Source organism: Hermetia illucens, chromosome 2 (assembly GCF_905115235.1).
Source record: "Hermetia illucens chromosome 2, iHerIll2.2.curated.20191125, whole genome shotgun sequence".
In the NCBI taxonomy this organism is placed as follows: domain Eukaryota; kingdom Metazoa; phylum Arthropoda; class Insecta; order Diptera; family Stratiomyidae; genus Hermetia; species Hermetia illucens.
This window is the reverse complement of record NC_051850.1, coordinates 41,501,130-41,525,673: the sequence shown is the minus strand read 5'-3', so window position 1 is coordinate 41,525,673 and position 24,544 is coordinate 41,501,130. Positions and strand designations below refer to the sequence as shown.

The window sequence follows — 24,544 nt, the reverse complement described above, 5'->3', positions numbered from 1 at the left end:
TGGCTTGCGATCTGGAGAAAGTGTTTGACCGTATGCCACACGTTTTCATCTGGTATGCTCTACAACAACACCAAGTGCCAGAAGAATTCGTGCTCTGGGTTCAATTGCTCTACCGTGATCCAAAAAGTAAAGCTCCAAGTGTGGGGGTGTATCAAAACCGCTTCGTGCCTCTATCGGTGTCCATCAAGGAAGCTCCCTCTGACCCCTCCTCTTTGTTATTGTTATGGACACCATCAAAAGAGTCCAATAGCAAAAATAATCTCGACCAACTTATCCAAAGATGGGATGGTCGCGTCATGCAACACGGTCTCAGATTGAATCTAGCGTGTTGTCAAAAACTGAGTTTTTGATGACCGATCACCATGAAATAATCACTGTCAGCGGCAGTGATCTGCCAAGAACTGACTAATTTAAATATCGCGGGTTAATGTTGTCAGCCAATGGAGAATTGTCTTGTGAAATTGCTCCACGCATTAGCACAACCTAGATAAAGTGGCGTTGCACAACTGGACTTCTTTGTGATCGACATACCAACGAACCGCCATATCGCCCTCTATAGTTCTGAGTGTTGGCCGACTATTGAAGACAATAAACGCCGTCTTGCGGTAATGGAGACGAAGATGTTGCTTTGGATTAGGATATGTATGAAGATATCCGCGGACTATATGGGGTTATATCGATCATGATAAAATTACGAGATCGTATGGTTATGCAATTCACGCTAAAGAGAATTCACTTGTAAAGATTGGTCTGAATATTGAAGTCGATGGTAACTGACCAAAAGACCGGCCAAAACAGTGGTACCTTGATACGCTGGATGGGGATTTGAAAGCCTCGCAACTACTTCCATATCACGCTTTTGATAGAAAAAAATGGCACAGCCAATCACGACGAACTGATTCCGGCGACAAAGGCTGAAAAAATGAAGCAGAACCCCTAAATGCCCGAAACTTACCAGAACTCCTGCCAATGCTAAGTCGGTTCTTCTGCGATCCTTGAAAGAAGTTAAAAGTTGGGAAAAAGTTAATACTGAAAAATCTCCAGGGTTTGTTTTTGATAACTCTTTCATATTAAAACTGTTGCCCGTTAAAGGCCTTAAAAACTTTGAATGGTATTTCTCAGAATCAGACATTTCCCAATCCAATAATAATTCTAAAGCTTGAAAATCGTGTAGACCGATAACCTCTACTCCTACTATAGCGAAACTATTTGAAAAAAAATATATTAAGAAGCTATTCCGAATCATAGCAGAGGAAAAAGTGATACCAAATGATCGATTCGGATTTAGAATGTAGCAAAATACAATAGCCCCGTTGGCAATGCCTCACCATAGAGTTAAGGCTTTTACTGTATAGGACAATGATCCTGCCATTTCATGAATTTCTCGGAGACTTGGGTTCTTAGCAAGTTGCAAACTCTTAGCCGTGTTCTATATCCTTAGAATGACTCCGTAGTTTATATAATGAAGCAATCTATGAGCGATATCACAACCACCTGGTTGTGGAAAAAATGCTGAAAAATTCCGGTCGCGATGGGCGGATCACTAAATTCAAGTGTCTGATCCAGTTCGGAAGGTCTATAAGTGCAATATCTATGGTAGAAAAACAAAACGTCGCATATTCTGAATCAGATAGAGCTATGGCGTAGGCGAGGACACCAGAAAACTTTTAGGGATATCGAATTAGATGAAAAAGCCGCGGTGTCTGGAGCTCCTTACTAAGGCAAACCTAGGCTGGATATTGGTTGTTGAGCATTGATGAAAATACAATAGATTAAATTCTCTAGATTGTATTAGAAATAAGCACTGCTTTCGCAGGAAGAAGACATTGCACAGCACAGCCTGCTCCCTAAGGCGGCTTCTATGTAGAATACAAAGATATTCTCTTTTAGCTTTAGCCTGGCTTTGATTTTCAATTTGACATAATTCTCACCCTTGTCGTGTTTTGCGATTTTTAAGAAGGAGCGATTTCCATCTGTTGCTACTTTCAGTCGCACTGCTGCCAGGGCAGAGATGAAGCAGCGCTTGATGAGTTGGCTCTGCCCTGGACGAAACGGTTACTCATCTTTCAACCTACTACTAGTGTACTAACCACCTCAACTACCAAAAAGAAAAGATTATATTTTCCTACTCTAGTTAGACTGAAACTCACTGAGGAAGAGGACAACTGGTCCTCGAAATATCGCTATTTGGGTAATAAAAAAATTCTTACTCGAAATTTCGAGACAAGCTTTGTCTTCTCTTTTTGGTATTTTTTCATACTCAAAAATAAGATGGACAAAAGAACATGCATAATAGTAGAACCTCGGCTATCTTTACAACTGGAGGGGAATCTAGGTGGAGAACTGACAACAGTTACGAAGAAAAGAAAATTATCGTGAAGTAAACAATTAAATGTCCCAAATACAAAATTTCTTTCGAAAGACAATGAACGACGCCTCGCGTTAATGGAAACGAAAATGATGAGTTAGTCCAGTGTCATAGCACGAAATGAGGACATCCGCGATTGATATGGAGTTGCACTGATTGTGTAAAAATAGCGATTCGATATGATTAATATGTAGTTTGCGCTGATGAAAACTCACTTGCGAAAATTCATCTGTAAATCGAAGTCAATGGCAAATGATCAAAAGGTCGATTTAAATAACGTTGGCTTAATATGCTAGATGGTAGTTTGAGAGCCTCTTGACTCCATCCAGGATCAGACGCATGACCGAACAAAATCGGGCACACAATGAGGATAGGTCAACCCTGCCCTACCCTAAAGATAAAAAAGAAGACCACCGTCAGATGACGGTACATTCCTAGGAATACACCTTGATAAAAGACTCAACGGGAATCGGCACACAAAAGTCAAGGGATAGCACCCAAAAAAATCAACACTCTCTCTGAATTGTAAGCTGCATGGGTAAATAGGAGTCAACTACAGGGCTCTGTTTCAAGGATTCCAGTTCAAAATTTTGTAGATGTAGATTCTTTTCTCCTTGATATTTTCATAACGTCAACCTCCATAGGATGATTTGGAAGTTAAACCAATAATGGAGCAATTGAGTGCTCCAGAAGTAGATACTTAGCTAGATTGAAGAGTTACCCCAACGTAATGGCTGAAAGAACTTTTTCAGACAAAAAAGTCAGGAGCAAAGAATTCATCCCCTGCACCTAAGAGAGGTGTCCACCCAAACAACAATTAAAAAACATAAAGAAAAGCACTAAATTTAAAATGATCATGGGCCTCCTAATTAAATTTAACTTAATTAAATAAAAAAAGAAGGACGAGAAATAAGAAAACACTGCAAGGCTAACACAGAAAACCCTTAGCAATGACTTGTAGTTATGTTTGTTATTCATTATTTGTAAGATTTGAAATCAATTTGGAACTTCCTATATGCGGATGGAATCTGGTCTTGAATTCAAAAATAAAATTATTTGTGGGAGCTAAATTCAAAATGAGTAGGACTACGATGCGAAACCGAATGTAGTACATTAGCCCTTTAACTTTTGCTGAGTTAGTTTTCCAGATAACTATGACTTGGACAATTAGTCTACAAGTAGTGGAACGTGAGGAATTGAGAGTTCCTTAAATTAAGGTTTATGTCATTATAGGATTTTATTCAGGATTGATACTTGATGGTGATTGATACTGGTTAGAAACTACTTTTAGAGCTGAATATCTGTGAGAAAATCAAGGATGAAATAGCAAAAGAGACGAATGAAAGAATCATCATTTTTCGGAGTTTCGCATAGCGCCATAGGTATACTCTTCGGGTGTAATCTTCCAGTGATGCTGCGAGCATTGCCATTGCTGTTGGACGTCTGGTAACTTCCACTTGAATTGGGTCATTTAACCCAGATGAAATTGAACTGGTTTAGTTATGGCTGATTTCGGAAATTTGATTGGAGAATCTTTCATACTTAAGCCGGCAGTTTAGTGCTACAAGCAACATAGAGTAGGGGAAACATAATTCATCAGCGACTGCCAGGATCACCCCAAACACCACTGGAAGTAGCACCTGAAGAGTATGCCCATATTGTTGTTGAAACCGTCGTTTTTACTCAAGGTCTCACCAAATATATTTTTTTTAAGGCAGTGTCTAGGTCAAGGGTTAGAGGTAGCCTTTTCCCGCTCGGAGTGGCCTTCGGTTGTCAGTTACAGACTTTCTGACTTTCTTCTGTATAGAACTGTAAGTTTTGCTTGTTTAAAAAAAGAATTTATTGATTGAAGCAAATTCGATGTTAAATGTAACCCTTTGTTACCCTTAAAATATTCAATTTGCTAAAAGTAAGTATATAAGACAAGAAAACATACCATCATGAATTTTTGATCTTCAAATTGATGATCATTGCTCCTATGTAGTATATGCATATGTGATTGTTGATTTGTTGCGTACAAATTGTAATCCCAAAAAATTTTGACGCCGGATTTGAACTAGTCACGGAAAAGAACTTGGCAATTACACACAATTAATCCATAGAGGGATGAGATATGTGTACACAAAACCGACGGTTTTGAAATTTTCACACACGACATAAAATCACTTGTGTCACCAGACGGAGTAAGTATTTCATTCAAAAGGTCTAGTTTGCACAGTCGCACGAAAATCTGAGGCACAACAAATTTTGAACTATTTGACTTAAGATACTTCTTTTATTAGCACGTGTAAATGGTATAAAATAGGATTAGGAAGTTGACTTCGGCACAAAATATAAGGCAACCGCTTAGATAAATGCTGATGATATGCAATGCTCTATTCAGACATCACAGCATACACACTGGATTCAACGTCGAATTTGTTACAGTAAACGGACGAATTCAAACTGTGTCAAGTACTTTACTGCGTTTATTCTGCACATCCATTCATTGACGCTTCTCAAAAATCGCCTAAAACCATAGACTACTCTATATTTGATTGTTTTTCATCACACAATGTTCTGCACCATTAAAACTCAAGACCTAATATCTGGCTTGAATCAGACTAACTAGAAGCACGCACGAAAATGGCTACGCAAACACTAACGTTGCGCTGTATCTCCAAACAAATTATAAAAGATAAATTGGTTTCCACCATTCGATTAGAAAGGCAGTTAGTTGAAACCATTAGAGCACCAACGAAGCAATTTGGCGAGATGCATAGACAGAGATTTTTGGCAAGTTTAGGTGAGAGATCTAAAGTTGTTAGCAGCACAGATGGTTATCCAAATCGGAAATCAATGAAGCGGGAAAAGTTTAAAACCAAATTGTTTATGTTTTCCGGCGCGAGAAGATGGCCACAACAGATGACATGCAACACTTGTTACTACTTCTGTTCACACATACGTGCGTGTATGCATTTACAAATGTATAAATAAATTTTGGGTTTTTTTAACAAGAAGCGTAAAGTTATAATTGAAAGAAAATATTTTCGTCTTTTGGGTATATTATCTCAATGATGATTGTTTGTTATGGTTAACTATATCTGGTTTTTCTGCTATATATTTTTGGGATTTTGGGTTAGGTTCGCTGATACAATAACACTTGAGATGTTGCGAAAAGATAAAAGTACACGCGCACACGATACACTCTGCGCACTAGACAGATGCTAACTGCCCGGGACCAAAACCTTGAGGGTATTCGACGCCTTACAAGAGCAGTAATATGATGTGTTTCCCATTCCCATATCAAATAGAATCCATACAACCTGTTATAAGCGGGAATCCACCGACGACCATTCACATTATGTTCAGTGTTCGAAGGGATGTTCATGCAACAACAAGAAGGCATTTGTGCACCCAACACAGCTAAATGGATAATGTTGTGTTTGTGTTAGATACCACACAAAGGGAACACCCTACCGAAGGAACAGGTTTCGCTGGCTCAAGCCACACCCAGTTCAAGCTGCAAGGCCAACCCCTCAATCATGTTATAGCATATATGTATGAATCTTTTCTGTAGGCTATGTGCTTGGCTACAGCTACCCAACATCTGCCCCATCCCGACTCAAGAGTGGTTCAGTAGGCAGGCATTCACGTATATATCCAGTTACAGTTCATTCAGCTTGAATTGGATTCTGCTGAAGGCTTTCTTCCCTTTGGACGTGTTGCAAAGTTTAGATGTTCATGGGGTTCATGTATCTATAGATACGGAGCACTATCCATCGTGTGGAGTAAAGTACGTAGAGACTCGTACTACTGTGGTGTGGTTCTGATTTACTGTCGCTGCTGTAACATGCATCGTCCCCGAGCAGTGAATGTACAATCTGCTGATATCTTTGAAAGCTGACCCTATGCCGCCATTCCAATTCAGATTTTTGACTATGAACACTCGCACCAACCGATGTACAGTTCAGATACTTCAGAAGCAGGTAATGAAGAAATATAGGAGGGATGGGTATGATGCAGTGTCTGTTAAACTTTTCTTTTGGATATCACTGGAATGAACACTTTGGGTTCCTGATTTATTTCTTGTCGCTGCGGAACAAAATTAGGGAAATATCTTCTGAATTAGTTGATTTCAACAGTAAACTTGTTATATGGTGGAAATTTGATGCGTTTTGGTTGTTGCTTGGTTAGCGGGAATTACGAATGGACACATTGTGTCAATCGATACATGTTTAGATACTTTTCAAATTTATATTGCACTTTATTCCACGGAAAATCTTACGAGTCAATTCTAAATTTTTAACAAACGTGGAATCCGTACTCGTAAGGCGATGGATGAGTGGAAATGGATGCCTAGATCCTGTTACTGAAATCCTTATAGTTATGTTTTTTGTTAAGTTCACTGTAGATTTGAGGACTATCAGAGCTATTTACTGAAATTTTAATGTTTTATCTGTTGGCGCCCAACGTGGGTCTGCCTAGAATTGCGTGCGTGAAATGCTTCTCTTAGTTATTGGAACGTTCAGGAAGTCGTTTCTTCAAGGGACAGTTTTTAGTTTAGTGTAAATCAAATCCTTGTTAAAATCGGATCAGTGCTCATAGATTGCGAGGAGGTAGACGGCAACCCTGTCTGATTGGTCAATACCAAGTTAGTCAGAGGAGAATCTCCCCGTCGTGGTACCAAGAAATGCTGTATTCACTTTGGTCTTTTGTCCGTGGATGCAGTACGCGAACGTAAGTCCTACGCAGCAACTCTCACTAGCTGAAATGTTACAAATAATTCTAGTAATGCCTTTGGATAAATAGTTGCCAATACCGATTTGCACCGGACACAATTGGTATCCGAACGGGGAATTCATCTGGTATTACGGGAACATAGATAGCTCTCTGAAAATGGACCTTCACGAAAATCCACTTCTGGCCCGGTTGTTTGCTAGGATCATGGAATAAAAGACCCATTTTTAGAAATTACCAACCCCGAAATTCTACAAAAAAAAATAATGACCTCCAATTGGCAAAGTAGTCCTCAAATCTGTTTAAATTGAAATAACTATTGTATTTTATTACATTTTGGATTGTACAATTTGGATTCTAGTAACTGCGCCTCAAGTTTATGCTAACAGCGTAAAGTTACATGGACTATAATAATCGAAAATATGGTGAGAATCCTACTTACATTTATCATCATCAACAGCGCAATAACCGGCATTTATGCCTGTCCTAGTAAGGAACTCCAGACATCCCGGTTTTGCAAAGAGGTCCACCAATCCGATATCCCTAAAAGCTGTCTGGCGTCCTTACCTACGCCATCGCTCCTTCTCAGGCAGGGTCTCCCTCTTCTTTTTTTTACCATAGATGTTGCCTTTATAGACTTTTCCACGTTTTCACCTTGTCCGTACGTATTAGGTGACTCGGCCACCGCAATCTGCTGAGCCGGATTTCATCCGCAACGAAAAAGGTCATGGTATTGCTCATAGATTTCGTTGTTATGAAGGCTACGGAATCGTCCATCCTCATGTAGGGGGCCAAAAATTCTTCGGAGAATTCTTCTCTCGAAGGTTTTTTTTTTGCTAAGAACCCAAATCTCTGAGGAGTACATAAGGACCTGCAAGATCATAGTTTTCTACAGTAAAAGCTTTAGCCCTATAGTGAGACGTTTCGAGCGAAACAGTTTTTGTAAGCTGTAAGCTCTGTTGGCAGCCGGATGCCCGGATTTCATCGTCGTAGCTGATATCGATTGTGATTTTCGACCATAGGCAGAAGAACTTATCAACGGTCTCAAAGTTGTAGTCTCCTATCTTTATTCTTCTCGTTTGACCAGTGCCATTGGATGTCCTTCATTCTTTGGTTATTGCCACCATATATTTCGTCTTGCCTTTATTGATGTGCAGCCCAAGATCTCGCGCCAAGCGTTGCCTGCTCGATCTGGATGAAGGCAGTTTGTACGTCTCGGGTCGTTCTTCCCATGATGTCGATATCGTCAGCATAGGCCAGTAGGGGACAGTGGACTTAAAGAGGATCGTACCTCCTGCATTTACCTCAGCATCACGGATCACTCTCTCGAGGGCCAGGTTAAAGAGGACGCATGATAGGACATCCCCTTGTCTTAGACCGTTGTTGATGTTGAATGATCTCGAGAGTGATCCTGCTGCTTTTATCTGGCCTCGCACATTGGAGAAAGTCAGCCTTCTCAGCGTTATTAGTTTCGGCGGGATACCGAATTGTCTCCTGTCCGCGTACAATTTTACCCTAGCTATGCTATCATAAGCAGACTTAAAGTCGATGAAAAGATAGTGCAACTGATATCATATTCCAACAGTTTTTCCATCACTTCTCGCAGAGAGAAAATCTGACCTTTTGCTAATTTGCCTGGAGTCTGCTCCTGGCGGCTTATCTTTTTTAAGCCGGTAGATTTCACAGACAGTAATGCGTTTTGGGTATGTATAATTCTACTCTATCTCGAGGCTGTTGCTTGATCGTCGGAAATGACGAACAGACACGCAGATATTCACAAAATAAATATACATTGTGGCAATCGATGCATTTTTAGATAATTTTATAATTTATATTGCACTTTATTCCACGGAAAATTTCACGAATCAATCCCGAACTTTCAAGTAAACTTTAATTCCTTCTCATCAGGCGATGGATGAGTTATGATGTTATTGAAATCCTGGTTTTTGTCAAGTTCACTGCAAGTTGAGAATACTCAAAACTACTAACGGATGTTGCATCAATTGGCGCCCAACGTGGGGCATTGACGTATATAAATGATACAATCACTGCATTTTTTTCCTTGCTTGCCCTTTTCAATACTTCAATTTTGTTACAATAGCGGTTGTCCTGAACTATAATGTCCAATAGATTTTCTGTTAGGTTTAAGTCAGGAAAACGTGAAGATCAATCTAGAATAAGCATTTTATTAGCGCCAAGCCATTCTTTCGTAGAGCGCGACATATGAACTGCTGCGTTATCCTGCATAACAATTAGCTGAGCCGACCGAGATCGCCTCAAATACGGCAACAAGTTGTGTTAGTAGCCCTCAGAATTGATTCGGATATCGGTGGACTAGGTGAATGCCGTCGTTATCAACTTGTCGAGCGCTAAAAATGCCACGCGAATCGTAACAGATCCGTCACCGTAATTGAACATCTCAAAATAGCGCGGTTCTTTCTTTAAATCATACCAACAACTGGTAAACCCATCTGGACCGTTAAAGTAAACTTTCTTTCATCGGATCGGTCAATCTAACTATAAAAACATAATTCCAAAATCACATAAATGAGTAAAAACAATTAAGATTTTCTTGTAATTCTATCATATATGAGCAGCTGAAAATGGACAATTTGAAATAAATGAATGCGGGGAAACAACAATGATTTAAAAAAATCGAGATAAACACATTCTCTGTGCTTCCTTTCAAGGTCATCGAAAGTGTTCGAGAAATTTGCTCTATCGGTTATGAACGCACTGTAAACTGCGCATCCCACTTATGGGAGTTAGGCTTCTTTAAAGAATCGCTTTTAAAGTTTCTGTGTAAAACAAATCCTTATTAAAATTGGATCAGTGTCTATCTGTCCATACGTCTGGTGCTCAAAGACTGAGAAGAGGTAGCCAGCAACCGTGTCTGATTAGTCAGAGCGGAGGCTCTCCGTAGTGCTACCAAGGAATGTTGCATCCACTTTGGTTTACTGGTTGTGGATGCAGTACGTGAACGTTCTGAAGTCATATGCAGGGGGGCTCTTACTGGCTGAAAGGTTACGACCAATTCTAACATAGTGATGCCTTTAGGTAGATAGTTGTCAGCTTCGATTTACAGGTGTTTTCTGTTCACTCTTTAGTGGAGTAAAACGCATCCACACAGCTAGATTGTGGTTCAGTTTCACTATCCTATCCGAACCTAGGGCAGTGAGATTGGGAGGGTGACGCTTTATCCCCTCAACCATCGCGCCTTCGATTTATATCGGACACAGTTGGCCCCTGAACGATGATTTGATCTGGTAGTACGTGAAACAAGGGCAGTGTACCTTCATGAAGGTATACTTCCTGCCCAATTTACATAAACTAGTACATTTACCTTTCGGTGGACGTTGATGGAGACTTCGCTGAGACAAAATGTTAGAAATATTAGAAATCGGACACTCTAGTATATGATGAATGCCATTATCTTATGTTAAGTTTTGATTCCCCATATTCGCAGGAGTGTAAATTTTTTTTTGCCCAATGAAGTAGTCCTATTTTGAATGAGAAGAGCAAGAATAGAGAGGATCTTTCAATAAAAGATCCATTTTCATAAGCTACTAACCCCAAAAATCTGCAAAAAAAGTGATGACCTCTGATTGCCAAAATACCATCCATCCTGATATCTGCTCAAATAAGGTTAATCATCGTGTATTATATTTTGGAATGTTCACTTTGACGTACTTCCAATTAAGTACGCATCAAGTTTATTCTAGTAGCACAAAATTGGAGAGGAGGGCGGGCCGTATTACATAGACTACGATATAAGGCAATATAGTGAGAATCGCACTATTGTCAGTAGAGTTAAAATATATCGAAATTGTCTCTGTGTGCTCTAAGAGATCATATTTTCCAAATAAATCGCTTTACATACAGAATGCCCAAAACTATGAACATTCAGATGGAATAAATTGGGTGCTGTGTCAAAACGAAGGGTCAATCGACAGAAAAAAACGTGGGAGAAAGGTTCTCTCTAATTGGTCCGGTTCGACACCAAGTAGATTGCGGACTGAGACCTAATATAATGCTCCATTTTGCAATGATTCCAGTATTTACGTGGGGAGTTTATGCCTCAAAGTTTTTGTCGTTTGATCATGGCTAACATAGGGGTTCACGATAACACAGCAATTGGACCACTATTAAAGTATTCGAGTCGATATTTTTGACAGTCAATATCCTCCACGCTAATTTATAATTACTCGGCTACTGAAGTTGATAACGCTACATGCAGTGCATACGGAGATGGAGCCAGAATTACTTCAAATATGACAGTGAACTATAATGGCAATTGCGTGGTGTCACCAAAAGCAACACAAGGAAATCCGAAATGGAAGATGACAAAGAACATTAATAGAAGCGGCGTTTACAAGATAACCAATGCCTCAAATATCAAGGAGTTCAGAGCAGAAACCCAATAATATGAACCACAACAGAAGCCAACAAGTCAGAAACTGATAGTTGCACAAAACTGAAGGTTGACCCCCAAGTGTAAGGAGAATCAACCAGATATCATTATTATCGAGAGTAGCCTCCTTTTTTATCTAGATCTAAGGTGAAAACTGATAAATGTTCGGGTAGTGGATAACATGGGTGACTATGTTACAAAGATCGTGAAAAGGTAGAAAGGAGAGCTCCTTTTCGAGTTGAAGACGACACAGGAGGAGATACCGGTATGAATAATTACCGGAAATCACTAAAAGAAAAGAAGCCTTTAAATGGATTGTCAGAATAATTTATGACAAAGGTATCTACAGTAAAGTGTAGTTTACTATATATGCCTGAAATATAGTAATATGTTCTGATCTTGATGTTGGATGCAAGCAGGTGGTCGCTCATTATCATCGCAGGGCACTTCAATGCTTGGCCTGCAAAGTAAAGCAGCAAGAATTCAAATGGGAAGGACAAATATTGCGGCTAGCTTTTCCATCGCTAGGCGTTGCGCTTGCGTATCGTCATTTTTCGTAAGGGAGAATAGGCTCAGTCGTTTATTTAACCTTCATAAGTAATGCATTGAAGAATGTTACATCATGTCAAAAAATACAATCGAGCTCGAACGTTTTTGATGACGAGATGTCTCTACACTGGACCAGCAACGTCCATCGCCCTACACACTGCTTTATGTAGATGATATTTTCCTAGCGTTTAATAAGAAAGATGATCTCGGGAAAAAAAGCAATCGATGAAGAGAATTTTTGTTGACCGATCCCGATGAAACAGGTAATATCACTGTCAGTATTAGTGACCTGCCTAGAACTGAACGATTTAAATTTCTCGAATTAATGCATGAGCCAATGGAGAACTGGGTTATGAAATTGCTTTAAGCATTAGCGCCACCTGAATGAAGTGGTGGCCCACAACTGGTGTTCTCTATGATCGACGCAAATTCGTCCGCGCAGTTGCCTTCTATGTTTCTGAGTATTGGCCGATTATAAATGACAATGAACGTCACCTCGCGGTTATGGAGACAAAGGTGTTACCTCGGACTGGTGGCGTAATACGCCTTCATCACATCTGAAATGAGGATATCGCGATTGATATGGAATTGTACCGATTGAAGAAAAATTGAAGGAGTGGCATTTTCGATGGTATGGTCACATAATCCGCGCTAATGAGAATTCCTTGCCAAAATGATCTGAACATCGAAGTCGATGGAAGGCGACCAAAAGGTCGGCGAAACAACGGCAACTTGTTAGGTTAGATGGGAACTTGAAAGTCTCGTAACTACATCTAGGTCAAGCCTTTGATAGAAGAAAATGGCACAACCTATGATGCCGAGCCGACCCTGCTTGTGAACGAGACAAAAGCTAAAGAAAAAGAAGAAATGTTTCTGAATATTTTATTTTTTTTCGGACGGCCCGAAGAATTAGAATTAGTTGATTCCAGTTGGGTGACCTATATTATGGAGGAGCCGAGGGGAGTACTGGAGAAAGCGTTCGAATTTTGTAGTAATGCAGTAGCACAATCACCACTGGTTCCATTGAGGTTTGGTTAGACTAGCAGAGATAGTACTTACCGGTATAAAGTGTAAAGGTGGCATAGAGTAATCCAGCGCTCTGGACACTTGTAATGTCGTTAGATTGATTGGATGTACGCGTGTATATATAGAGGCTTATTGAAAACGATTTTGAATCTATGACGTAAAGGTAGGCCTGCCTGGATTTGAAGCAGTCGGTGGATTACTTCAGGGGTCTGTGCTGACTCCAGCACTTTGAAATGTCATGTATAACCTTCTGCGACAGACCGTATTTATTGGCTTCACTTTCCTCTCGATTTTGCACAGTCAGAAGGTTCTCGATTTGCAGAGGAAGAAGCAAGTGGAGCTAATATAAGAAAGACTTTATGTGTGGAATTCAGCAGAAATATCAAACGGGAAGGAGGTAGAACGCTTTCGATAGAGAGGAGGGAGGGGTAGTAGATTAGCGACATGCTTCATGATGTAATGTTTTCCATATAAATGATTTCCAGGAGCGTGATGGGTAAAGAAAGGCGATTTTAAGTCCTATTAATTACTATTAATACTCGTAATTAACCTTATTTCGTTTCGGAAACATGATAGATGGTTTCCATCTAATTTTATTTTACATCCAATTGCGAACGCATGCACCCACTTCAGTAGAACTGAACTCCACTAAACTAGTACTTGTACAACAGTGGCGAACGCCTTCTACATATACTGTTCGTGTACTATATTTTCTGTATGTCTTTTTCTTGATTCCAGTCGTTTTTTCCACTTCATTTTCGCTCTTTGTGTATCTTTTTACTGGTACTATCTCAGATTCTTTTGCGTTCGTAGTGGGATGAGTGGCGGGAGTTTCGAATTCCCTGTAGCCTGAGAAATGTGTAATATTGGGTGTAGCCCGGAGCCAGTAAAATGTTTTGATGCTATTGGTTGTTGTTGAACTGAATGTACACATAATATCGTATACATATTTACTGCCGTAGTGTAGAATATCGTTGCTTGTAGTTAAGAAAAGAAGTTCTGTTTGAATTGCAAGATACCAGAAATATTACAATAGATATGATTTCTTCCATTTATTACACTATAATTTTAATGTTTCTTTCAGGTGCTCTGGTTTCAAGTGCACAAAAATGTTAAAAATGTCTATAAACTCTGTGAAAGCACATAAAAAGCATCTGTGAGAATGCATTGGATAAGAGGTAAGAAGTTAAAGAGTTGTGGTCATACTGTCATTAGTGATATCACGGCAATCATCATCAATCCAATTATCATTTATCTCTTTTATTTGGAAATATTATCACCAATAAAAGTTTATGTGAGTTAATTTATCTTTTCTTTAATAACACAAGATCCATTACTAGGATTAATTGACCATAAATGAACGAGAATTAGAGGCCTAATACATACAAACGTTTATTTCTTGAAGCAAATGGGTATAATTTTCGCAATCTTTTCGAAATTCTGCAATTGACATAAATCTGAGAGTCTGAAGTAAAGGCAAAATACTCGTAAAATATTAAAGATTAATAATTATAATAAAATTTAGTTCTTAGTTTGTTTTATAACTAATTATAGTGCGAATGAAATGCAATTTAATCCGCGAAACATTCTCATAAGGGGGGCGCATAAGATAGAACTAAAGATTTTAAAATGGATACCTAATAAAATTGGCCAAAATTCAAAGATTTTCAATAAAGTGGCGGAAGTCGTGGAATGAATCGTCTGAGTTGCAAATTTCAGCGAAAGTTTTGAATCATGCAGATTTTCTCGTTTCGTGCGGTTTAATATAAATGGCGCCCAATGTGGGGTGACTGATAATGATAGCAATTAATCGCTCTAAGGAAGGGATTGTCCAGTACTCGGTTTCGTTCATTCTTAGCGCAAGTTTTATGGAACATTGTTCGTCTTATTGTTAATATGAGACCAATAATTTCGTAATCCTTTTAAATGATTCGCTTTTGTCTACATAGGAAGTAAGATGATTTTTGTTTTTCTGTAGAGTTTGAGGCAGGCATTGGGTACTTCAAAAAATTCAAAATTTCTCACTTTTTGGTAACACTTTGAAGGAAAAAATTCGAAAAAATCGGTTAATTTGTTGTTGAAAATTGGAAAATATGAACAAATTTGTCTCCAGCGTTACCTCGTTAATTATGTACAAAACTTTTGCTCAAAATTTCAAAGCGATCGGTGTAGTAGTTTTGAAGTTATGCGGGGCACCGACTTTGAAAATGTGAGTTGTGGCAACAAAAGGTTTAAAGTTTTGAACACTAAAAAATGTAAATGTTCATAAGTGAGTTCTATCTATCGCGCATACTCATGAGCGTTTGGTCCACTACTGATTCCCATGTCCTGCATGAATGTTAGATAAGCAAAAGCACCTTCAGGCTGCCACATAAGCTGCAAACTCAACGATGACAGAGGCTCCACCCAAGTGTCTTGGTGAGATTTTCCAAATAAGTTGGTTCAAACTCTCATTGCTGTTCTGCGTAAAGTCTCCGACACATTGCTTCTGGAGGGCATCTTTGCTCAGATCTTCATAGATGGGCTTAATGGCATCAAAAATATCCTTGGAGAGTTGAGTACTTGATGAGCTACTCAACAAGCAGAACATCGGCGAGTTGGAGGTCCCGCCAACTGAAGACGACGGACAAATACTGCCACCACCAAGTGTAGGAGAAACAGTCCGTGCAATTCATCGGCTTAAAAGTCATAAGTCGCCAGGAGCCGATGGAATTACAGCCGAATTAGTTAAATATGGAGGATATACCTGACGATTGGCAACGAGGCATTATCTGTCTCGCACAGTGCAGCAATTATAAAAGTATCACGTTGCTGCGTACCATCTATAAAATATTCTCCGCTATATTGCTAGGCCGGATAGCCCCATACGCCCAGAACATCATTGGCCCATACCAAAGAGGCTTCACTCCAGGCAAATCAGCAACAGGTCAGATTTTCTCTGTGCGGCAAGCGATGGGAAAACTGTTGGAATATGGACTACAGTTGCACCATCTATTCATCGATTTTAAAGCCGCCTATGATAGCATAGCCAGGATAAAACGGTATACGGCAATGAGAGAATTTGATAAGACTGACTAGGCTAACCCTGACCAGAGGCCAGATAAAAGCACAGGATCACTCTCAAGATCATTTGACATCAACAACGATCTACGACAAGGGGATGCCCAACTATGCGTCCTCTTTAACCTGACCTTGAGAAAGTGACCCGTGATGCTGAGGTATTCCTCGGAGGCTTGGGTTCTTAGCAAGAAGAATTGCGAACTCTTGGGCGCGTTCGAGAGAAGAATCTTCCGAAGAATTTTTGGCCTTCTACATGAGGATGGACGATTCCGTAGCCTACATAATGACGAAATCTATGAGCGATACAGACAAAGCAGACCCTGCCTAAGATGGAGCGACGGCGTAGGTCAGGACGCCAGACGGCTTTTAGGGATATCGAATTGGTGGACCTCGGCGCAAAACCGGGATGTCTGGAGTTCCTTATTAAGGCAGGCCGGTTGTTGCGTCATTGATGATGATGATGATGATGATGAAAATATCCTTGTGAAGAGTACTATACGTACATTTGAACGAATACAGTATACTAGCAGCTGCAACTTTTTGTCATACCTACCTGATAGCATTAACAATAGCGCGCTCAAGTCAGGTAGGTATGTGGAAAAATCTGACAGGTATAAAAATATTCACAAATTCGTCAATTTTGCTCCGATCGACTTGAAATTTACACACAACATTCTTCAGATATTATGTATTATTTAAGCTAAGAAAAGAAAATAAAAAAAAAGTGAAAACCCTACTCTCCCCTTGACTCGGCACTTTTTGAAGATCAAGAGGCAACAATATTTTTTGGCGGAGTATCTACTACTCCGTCTAGTGGTTAAATGTATTATAGTTGAAGGCAGCTAGCAGTATAATAGACCAATGTTGAGATAGTCTTTCTTAAGAACTATCAGAGGGAACTGTATTAAAACTAATGAGGCAAAACCAAATCATTCGCAGCTCACCTGGAAGAAGTATTGAAATCAATCCATCACCCAAAGCTATTTGAACTTCCTACTAGATGCCCAATTGGCAGCAACTTGAACTACCGGCAAATATCCTTGAAAGAAGTTTAAAGTATCACTAAGGAAAAAGTCAACCCTAGAAAAGTTTCAGGGTATGATTTAGTCACTTTTTAAAACGCTCTTTTTTCAGAAAAGGTTATACCACATGGCACGAAGTTTGGAACAGCTTGGCTCATATACGCCCTAAATGAAATTGTTTCACTTCTCACTTAGGGGGGGGGGGGGATCCTTAAGTCCCCGGCTTCCGATTTACGACTTGTTTCATGTTAAAACAGCTGCCAGTAAAATCCTCCTAACTCCTGTGTTATTTTTCAATGTAATCTCGAGGATCGGAACCTTTTCAAATCAATTATAACAACGAAGCCGAAACTTGAAAATTTTGCCACTCAAATTAAATCATATGGACCGATAAGCCTTCTTTCCAAAATGGCAAAAGTATTCGAAAACTTCCACTCAAGAAGCCATTACCAATCCTAGAAGACAGCAACCTGATCGACAATCCAGATTCAGAAAACAGCACAATACAATTGAGTCCATGAGTCTTACTTATAAAATCAAGCAACTTCAAAGTTTCCCATTATATTTTATAGTTATCTGGCGGTGGCAATTCCTTCCAGACACTTGCCTGGAATTATAATTTTTTAACAATCCAGAAAATGGGAAGTATTTAGAACACCATAACAGTAAGAAACCCAGCAGAAGTCGTGGAGAAATTGAAGGAGTGCCGTATAGAGGACGATGGAATCTTGGTCTATGCAATGTAAATGCACTATGCCCTAGCATTCCGGTGAAAGAAGCCCTACGAAAGCTAGAAGATGGATCGAATAGCACGATAGTACCCCGGAGGGTAAAAGAAAGGCCAAAATCTATACCAAACTAGCGGCGAAATGTATGTCAGGAAATTATTTTACTTTTAAAGATATGTTTTATAAGACAACCAAAAGGACAGCAATGGGTAATTATCACTGCTATTAATTGTCAGAAAAGAAAATGAACGACAGATGACCAAACCCAGAGTTTGGTTACGGTATGTGGATGACATTCTGGCCATTGAAAAAGGGGAAAAGGAAGTTATACTTGACCAAATCAACAAGTGGCACCCTAATATAAAATTCACGATGAAAGAGGAATCAAACGCTAGCATTCTCTTCCTCGACATAAAAACACTAAAGAGGAATAATGGCTTCGAATTCGACATATAAAGGAAGCCATCAAGTACACAACGTACCATCGTCAGGACGTTTAACCACTCACACCAGCATAAAGTGGCTGCCTTCCATGGTGGTCCAAACTTTTGTCTATACTCTTACTAAAGGGAAGTTTGAAAAAGAAAAGTCATACATTGTGCATACAGCCACAAAAAATAGATATCGGCCAACTCTAACCCAGGGCTTAATTAGGAAGATGCAAGGTACGAAGGAACGAAATCGCCTAACAACTTTGTTCGAACATGAAAGGAGGAAGATCGATACAAAATGACCTAGCATAACATACTCAACGAAAATATTCCCAGCTTTGCGACGAATCTTGGCCAAAGAATGCATCGGAACAGAAGGATCAAGCAAGATTCAGATGCTCAAAGTGCAGTTAGGCAATGAAAAAGACCCGAAGAAGGAAGAGGAAAAAAGCGGCATTACAAGATGTCTTGTGAAGATTGCCCTGACACATACGTAGGGCAAACCAGACGGCGGACAAGGAACATTTAAAAGTAGCTGAGCTAATAAAACGGGGCAGGAGAACACATATAAATGCTGCAGTCGGACGGCATGTTGAGGAACATGACCATAAAATGGAGATGTCAACGGTGCTGAAAGAGGTCAATCACAACAAATTGGACCCTTACGAGAGTTTTTTCATTGGAAAAGAGCACTGGTTGAACGCAAATATGGGTTACCCGTACTCATGTCTGTATTCACTGATACCACAAAGGGAATATGCTAATAAAGGCCTAGTCATTAAGATCATTATATTAAGGATATATCTGGGATTGTTTCGCTGACCAAGGCAGCAAGTGGCTGCCGAAATACGTATTCCGAAAATAAAGGAAATTAAATTGTGGCGTTGCTAATTACTTTAAGCCTCCCTCGTGGAGCAAGTAAGAAGTCGGGAGTCATCTCAACTGCTTTCATTACATTATTTTCTGTCGAAATTGTCTTTTCACTAAAAGTTACTAAATTAAACTAGGGTTAAGAAAGCGGTTCCTATTTCAAAATTGAATCCGATAAGTGCTGTATGAAATAGCTAATAGCGTCCTGGAGGACGCTATTGTACCGTTAGATTCACAGACCTAATAGAATGTTTCACTAAAGCAAATAATTATAGAAAATTGAGAGCAGCTCAGATTTTTTTTCAAATAATCCTACCTCCATCCTCACTGAGTGCCCCTGACTTCTGAATGGAAAAGTTTGAATTGGGACTGAAAATTCTAAAATTAGCTTGGAAAAACTTGTAATTAATTTGAAAAGGTCTGGAATTCGTTTGAAAAATTATGAATTTGATTTGGAAAATTTTGTACTAGAGTTTCAAAACTTATATGAGTAAAGGGTTGAAGTAAGTTTTATTATTTAATTTATCAAAGATTCATTGCCCCCTTCATCACGGTGAACAAACAGGAATACGAAACTTTTTAGATAATTGTACCAGAAAATTCTTCTTCTTTCACATAAAGGTAGGGAAAGACACTCCTTACAAGCTCGGAGGACAGCAATAGCTTTCAACTTATACCAGGAAGGCCTCGTAGCTGACAGCCATGACCTTCAAAACGATAAGTCCCAAGGAGAAAACAAGAGTCAGCAAGCTCTTGAGGTACGATAATAAAGGAATGGGAAGGAAAACTCTAGGCTAGAAGGATTGAGTGAAATTTGAAAAGTGAACTTCACCTATTTCAAACCAAACGAATGTTGGACCCTGGACCTAACGAAAGTTAGGTTCCCGCCCCATTTTGGGCGCTATTTGTATTCACTAAATGGATTGTGGAATAGGGGGATCATTTGAGCTGGCCAAGGTCGACTAAGAGGGCAGAATTATCCGACACCCATGAGAAATTGAAAAATTTCCCGCTCCCTGAAGTCTCCTTTATTTTTCAGCTGATGCTAAGGAAGGGTGGGAGCCGTGTCTTTGAAAAATCTGACGTGGATGAGGCATCATATTGCCACAAATTACAAAATAATAGTTGGTATCAACTGCTTTTATGCTGCAGCTATCGCTTCATAATTAAAGAACTATCTTGCTGAACAAACGGCAGAAATACTGAGTAACCCGCCTGAGAACGTAAATGAAGAGTGAGTAGCTCACCATCAAAAATGCTCTTTTTTCGGGTGCCCCAAAGGACGTCGGAGGGGGGGGGGGGGCGTGTCATAAGATCAGGCTGACTGTAGAATCGTGGAAGGAGATCGATAAACGAAAAAGATTAAAGACTCAACTGCCCGCTGCAAATGATGGCGGACGTGACGTGCTTGCACTCCGATACCGAACGAAATCCTGAGAAGTTCAGTGCATTGTATGCCGTGACACGAGAGAATTTGGTTTTGCGCTAGTCATGGAAGCGGAACAAGACGCGGATCGCGGATTAGAAGTGTATACTACATCACGAAATTTTTCGAAGTACCTGCGGAGGATGCCAACGGTCGACTTCTCATCCGCGATGATGAACAACAGAAGAAGAAGAAAAAATACTTCACCACGGTTCTTAATCCTATCACGTCTAGTGCAGTTCGTCTTCTTGCGAGTGAAATAGGCACATAACATACGGATGCGGATTGTCCCTTCAAGCAAAAGGAAGATCACCTCGGTCATCAATGCACTCAAACGAAGAAAAGAGTTATTTATCGCTCTCTCCATAGAGTTATTTATCGCTGCACCTGTAGTTACTGCAGATCTGCTGATTTCATTCGTATGGGAATCCGAAACCTTTCCCAGAGAGTGGACGAAAAGGACTACCGTTAAGATACCGAAGAAAGGCATTCGTTGTGAGGATAACAATTGGAGGGACATCTGCATGCTTCCTGCCATTGGGAAGATAATAGTTAAAATAATCCTAGAACGAATCAAACAACATCTTGAAAGATTGATCGACAGAGAGAAGTCCTCTCCGGATCCGCTCGCATTAATCACTTTAACACTCTTCGGATCATTTTGAAACAGTTTGTAGAGTTTAGATCTTCGCTTCGACTATTCTTCAACGGTTTCGAGAAAGTTTTCGATAGCGTGAAGGGAAAGCGTATCTGGAGTGCTCCATGTAGGAGGGGCATTCTGAAGAATTATCGAAGCAAAATATGATGTCACGAAACGTCAGTTGCTACATTTTTCTTCTTTCACCGGGCCATGGATCTTGGCCGAATAACTCTGGATTTGGAAAGAAAGGCAAGTAGGGTTGAACTGAAGATAAACATCAACAAAACCCAAGTTCTCAATCTAACGGGTCAGTGTACTATTCCTATCTGCATTAATGGACGAAGCATCGAAGGGAAATTGTTTGATCATATTGATCGAATTTCTGAGGCCGAAATTCTAAGACCAGCTTTTAAATGTAAAACACAAGGAAACCAACGACAGATGAAACTACGGAAAAAGTAGGTCCAATCGATATAGAATATTGGGCATATCATCGTTAGCATTAAGACAGGCTTCGCCGGCCCACAGGTAACCGGTAGGAATCTGTTTGAGGTCCAGCTGGTCTGTTAGCTCAGACTTTACAGGCTGCCGGTAATTGTTCGGAAAATATTCAGCTAGCCGCTGCCCTGAAGGAAGTTCAGCTGATAAGCAAGTGAGGTGAAACGCTCGGCCAACAGTCATCATCCGTAGGTAGTTCTATCAATCTTTTGAGGTCATCTTCATGTCGTAAATGTTAATGGTAATGTTTGATTTCCTGTTTTTTATCAATCGACTACCCGATATGTGTATGAAGCTTTTCAGTACAAAAGGCGGCCGGGCGGACTTTAGGCTCTTCTGACGTAGCTGACTAGCCTGCTGGAGACGTGATGTGATGAATGTTTACATGTGCGTAATATATGTATATTAGGACAATGACTAAGTAGTAAGGCAGGAAATTCCTTTCCAAACTAATCATCAATTCCTTATTCCCCAATTCGGCCAACTCTCCTAGCCGTACTTCAGCGGGAACTAGTATAAAAAAATATCCCGAACCACTGTCTTGCTTCCATTTCTGTTGATTGGGACGATTCTAGAAATAATCCGAGATCTAAAAAGGACAAGCAAAGCTAATGATATGTATACATAAGTCTCTTCAATAATTACTGCAACAAAAATTATTTTTGCATTTTAGATTTTTTGCTGCAAGTGCAAGTTTAAACACTTTTCCTTTTACTTCAAGAGTGCTTGTCATAAGAGTCTGGGAACAATATGAGCTTTGTATGATACCAAAACAACACTCTCTCTACGAACCCTCCTAAAGTCTTTTGCTACACAAAATAGGATTGTGTGGAACGAACGTAAAAGTATTGATTTTCTTGAACGGAATCAGAAGGGTTGTGAACCCCTTGATGCACTGCAAGGAATGAATTTGGTTAGACAAACAAGCGAAAAATTACATCGTAATTCATGATGACGGCAACGATGCTGGTCATAACGCATGAATTCTGTCGAAAATTGGTTTTCTGATATTTATCTACTCTTGCGGAGATAAATTAATTTTAGCGAAAAGAAATTGAAAGGAAAATTTAAAAATAATTCTTGAAAAGTAGATTTGTCAGTGCCGATCATTAGTAGCCACATGCCTTCATACATGCCCCCACTACTGCATAACAACTCGTGTGGGCTGAATCCTTAATAAGAAAGGCCAAAGTGTAAATAACTACTTGAGGCAAATTAAAATGGACCACGTTTCGCTCTCACATCAAATTAATCAAGAGGACGGCCAAACAAGATACACGTGACTGCCGGTAATGTATCCGTTTTTTAGCCATTCCATCATTTAGGGTAGCACACAGCTCAGCATATTACTCTATCAGGTTTTCTTCGGATGAGGCTCGGTATCAAGTACTTCATTATAGGATCAGAAAAGGAATTATAAGCATGGCCCGATGCAAAAGAGAGCATCTAAAAAACGCTGGGAATATTTTCCAAGGGCAAAGATACTTCATAACGTGAACATGATAAACATGGTCACGTGCCATATTTACTGATAAAAGTCTACAATATTGAAGTCAACCCTCCTACTCGCGTTCTGAGGTCACGTTCCCTGCTGTGCCTGTCAAATGATATAAACATAGATCGTAGGTAAAATCTTATGACTATACAATAGGCCAGAATGCTTATTATGGATTTCTTCAGAACCTATAAGCGGAAGATACGCATACACTAACATAGTAAGAACTACATTCATGGAAATGTACTTGGGATGCTTTGGATTTATATTTCAAGTATCTTTTTCGCGTTCTATTCATAATTTTCGAGGGTGATGGACAAGTGGGCGTTGGTGCAGATAATGGAATCAACTAATAGGCTAATTATCCACGGCGGATTGATTTGGTGTTATTTTACAGCCAAAGAAAATTGGAATAGGATGAATGATTGCTGATTAGGGAGTAAGTAGCCTTGGATGTGCGTATGCAAAATTGAACAAATAAAGAAAGCCAAAATAGTGGAATTACATAACTTTCTTTTGGTTTTTAGTCAATTTTAGACTTTCTGCGTTTTGTGTGTGTTTTATCATAAATTATACATATAGAGAGGGCAGTTAGAACCGTTATAATCTATCAAGAATCTGTGTATTCCATGATTTATTGAAGTTAATGATTTACAATAAGAAAAAGTATCTTTTATGTGATTTTTCGGCAATTTTAAGGAGCTCTAATATTGTCCTTAATTCGGGAATTTCGAAAACTTAACAAATTTCATGGATTTATCCTGGAGTTTACTTTTAAGTTGTTAATCCTCTTTTGAAATTTTGTATTTTTATAACACTTTTAACGTTCTACTCGTCAGGTATTTAGTTTTTATATTACAAGTAATGATGAAAATCCTTGTAACTTTCCTTTTCCAGTGCGGGCGGAACTAGAAGGCAGAAAACATGCAATTTCGCTGAAGAAGTGCACTAACAGGCAAAGACACTGACCAACAACAACAAAATATGACTTCGTCCATTTACAAGATAACCACGTTGAGAACACTATTATAGAGTCTTGTCTGGTTTAGCCAAATATCTTTGCCTATCTCAGACAATTGAAATTTTTCTGATACACGCACAGGCATTTATCCTTGCCTTATTTGGGATATGATGAGAAAAACTGAAACTGGCACAAAAGTTTCGTGTATGAGTATGTTTCATACTGTATGAAAAGGTGACCACACCAGAGATATGCTACTCATAACATCAACATAGTGCAGGAGACGGTATGCATAGTACGTCCCGTTCAATGCTCGGAGGAGATATACTCAAAGTTGGAA

General features: G+C 39.5%; 1 protein-coding gene across 2 annotated transcripts in view; it reads right to left on the bottom strand.

Moving 5' to 3' along the window:
• LOC119649167 (transcription factor AP-2-epsilon) overlaps positions 1 to 24,544 on the bottom strand; it is a 361,599-nt gene that overhangs the window by 251,993 nt on the left and 85,062 nt on the right. The window contains exon 1 of one of the 2 annotated variants that reach the window (XM_038051192.1): positions 4,305 to 5,436. The exons of the other annotated variant lie outside the window; for it this stretch is intronic. Coding sequence (XP_037907120.1) covers positions 4,305 to 4,361 — 57 coding nt within the window. The 5' untranslated portion in view covers positions 4,362 to 5,436. Of the gene's footprint in view, positions 1 to 4,304; positions 5,437 to 24,544 lie in introns of those variants that run through there. 2 annotated transcript variants of the gene reach the window in all.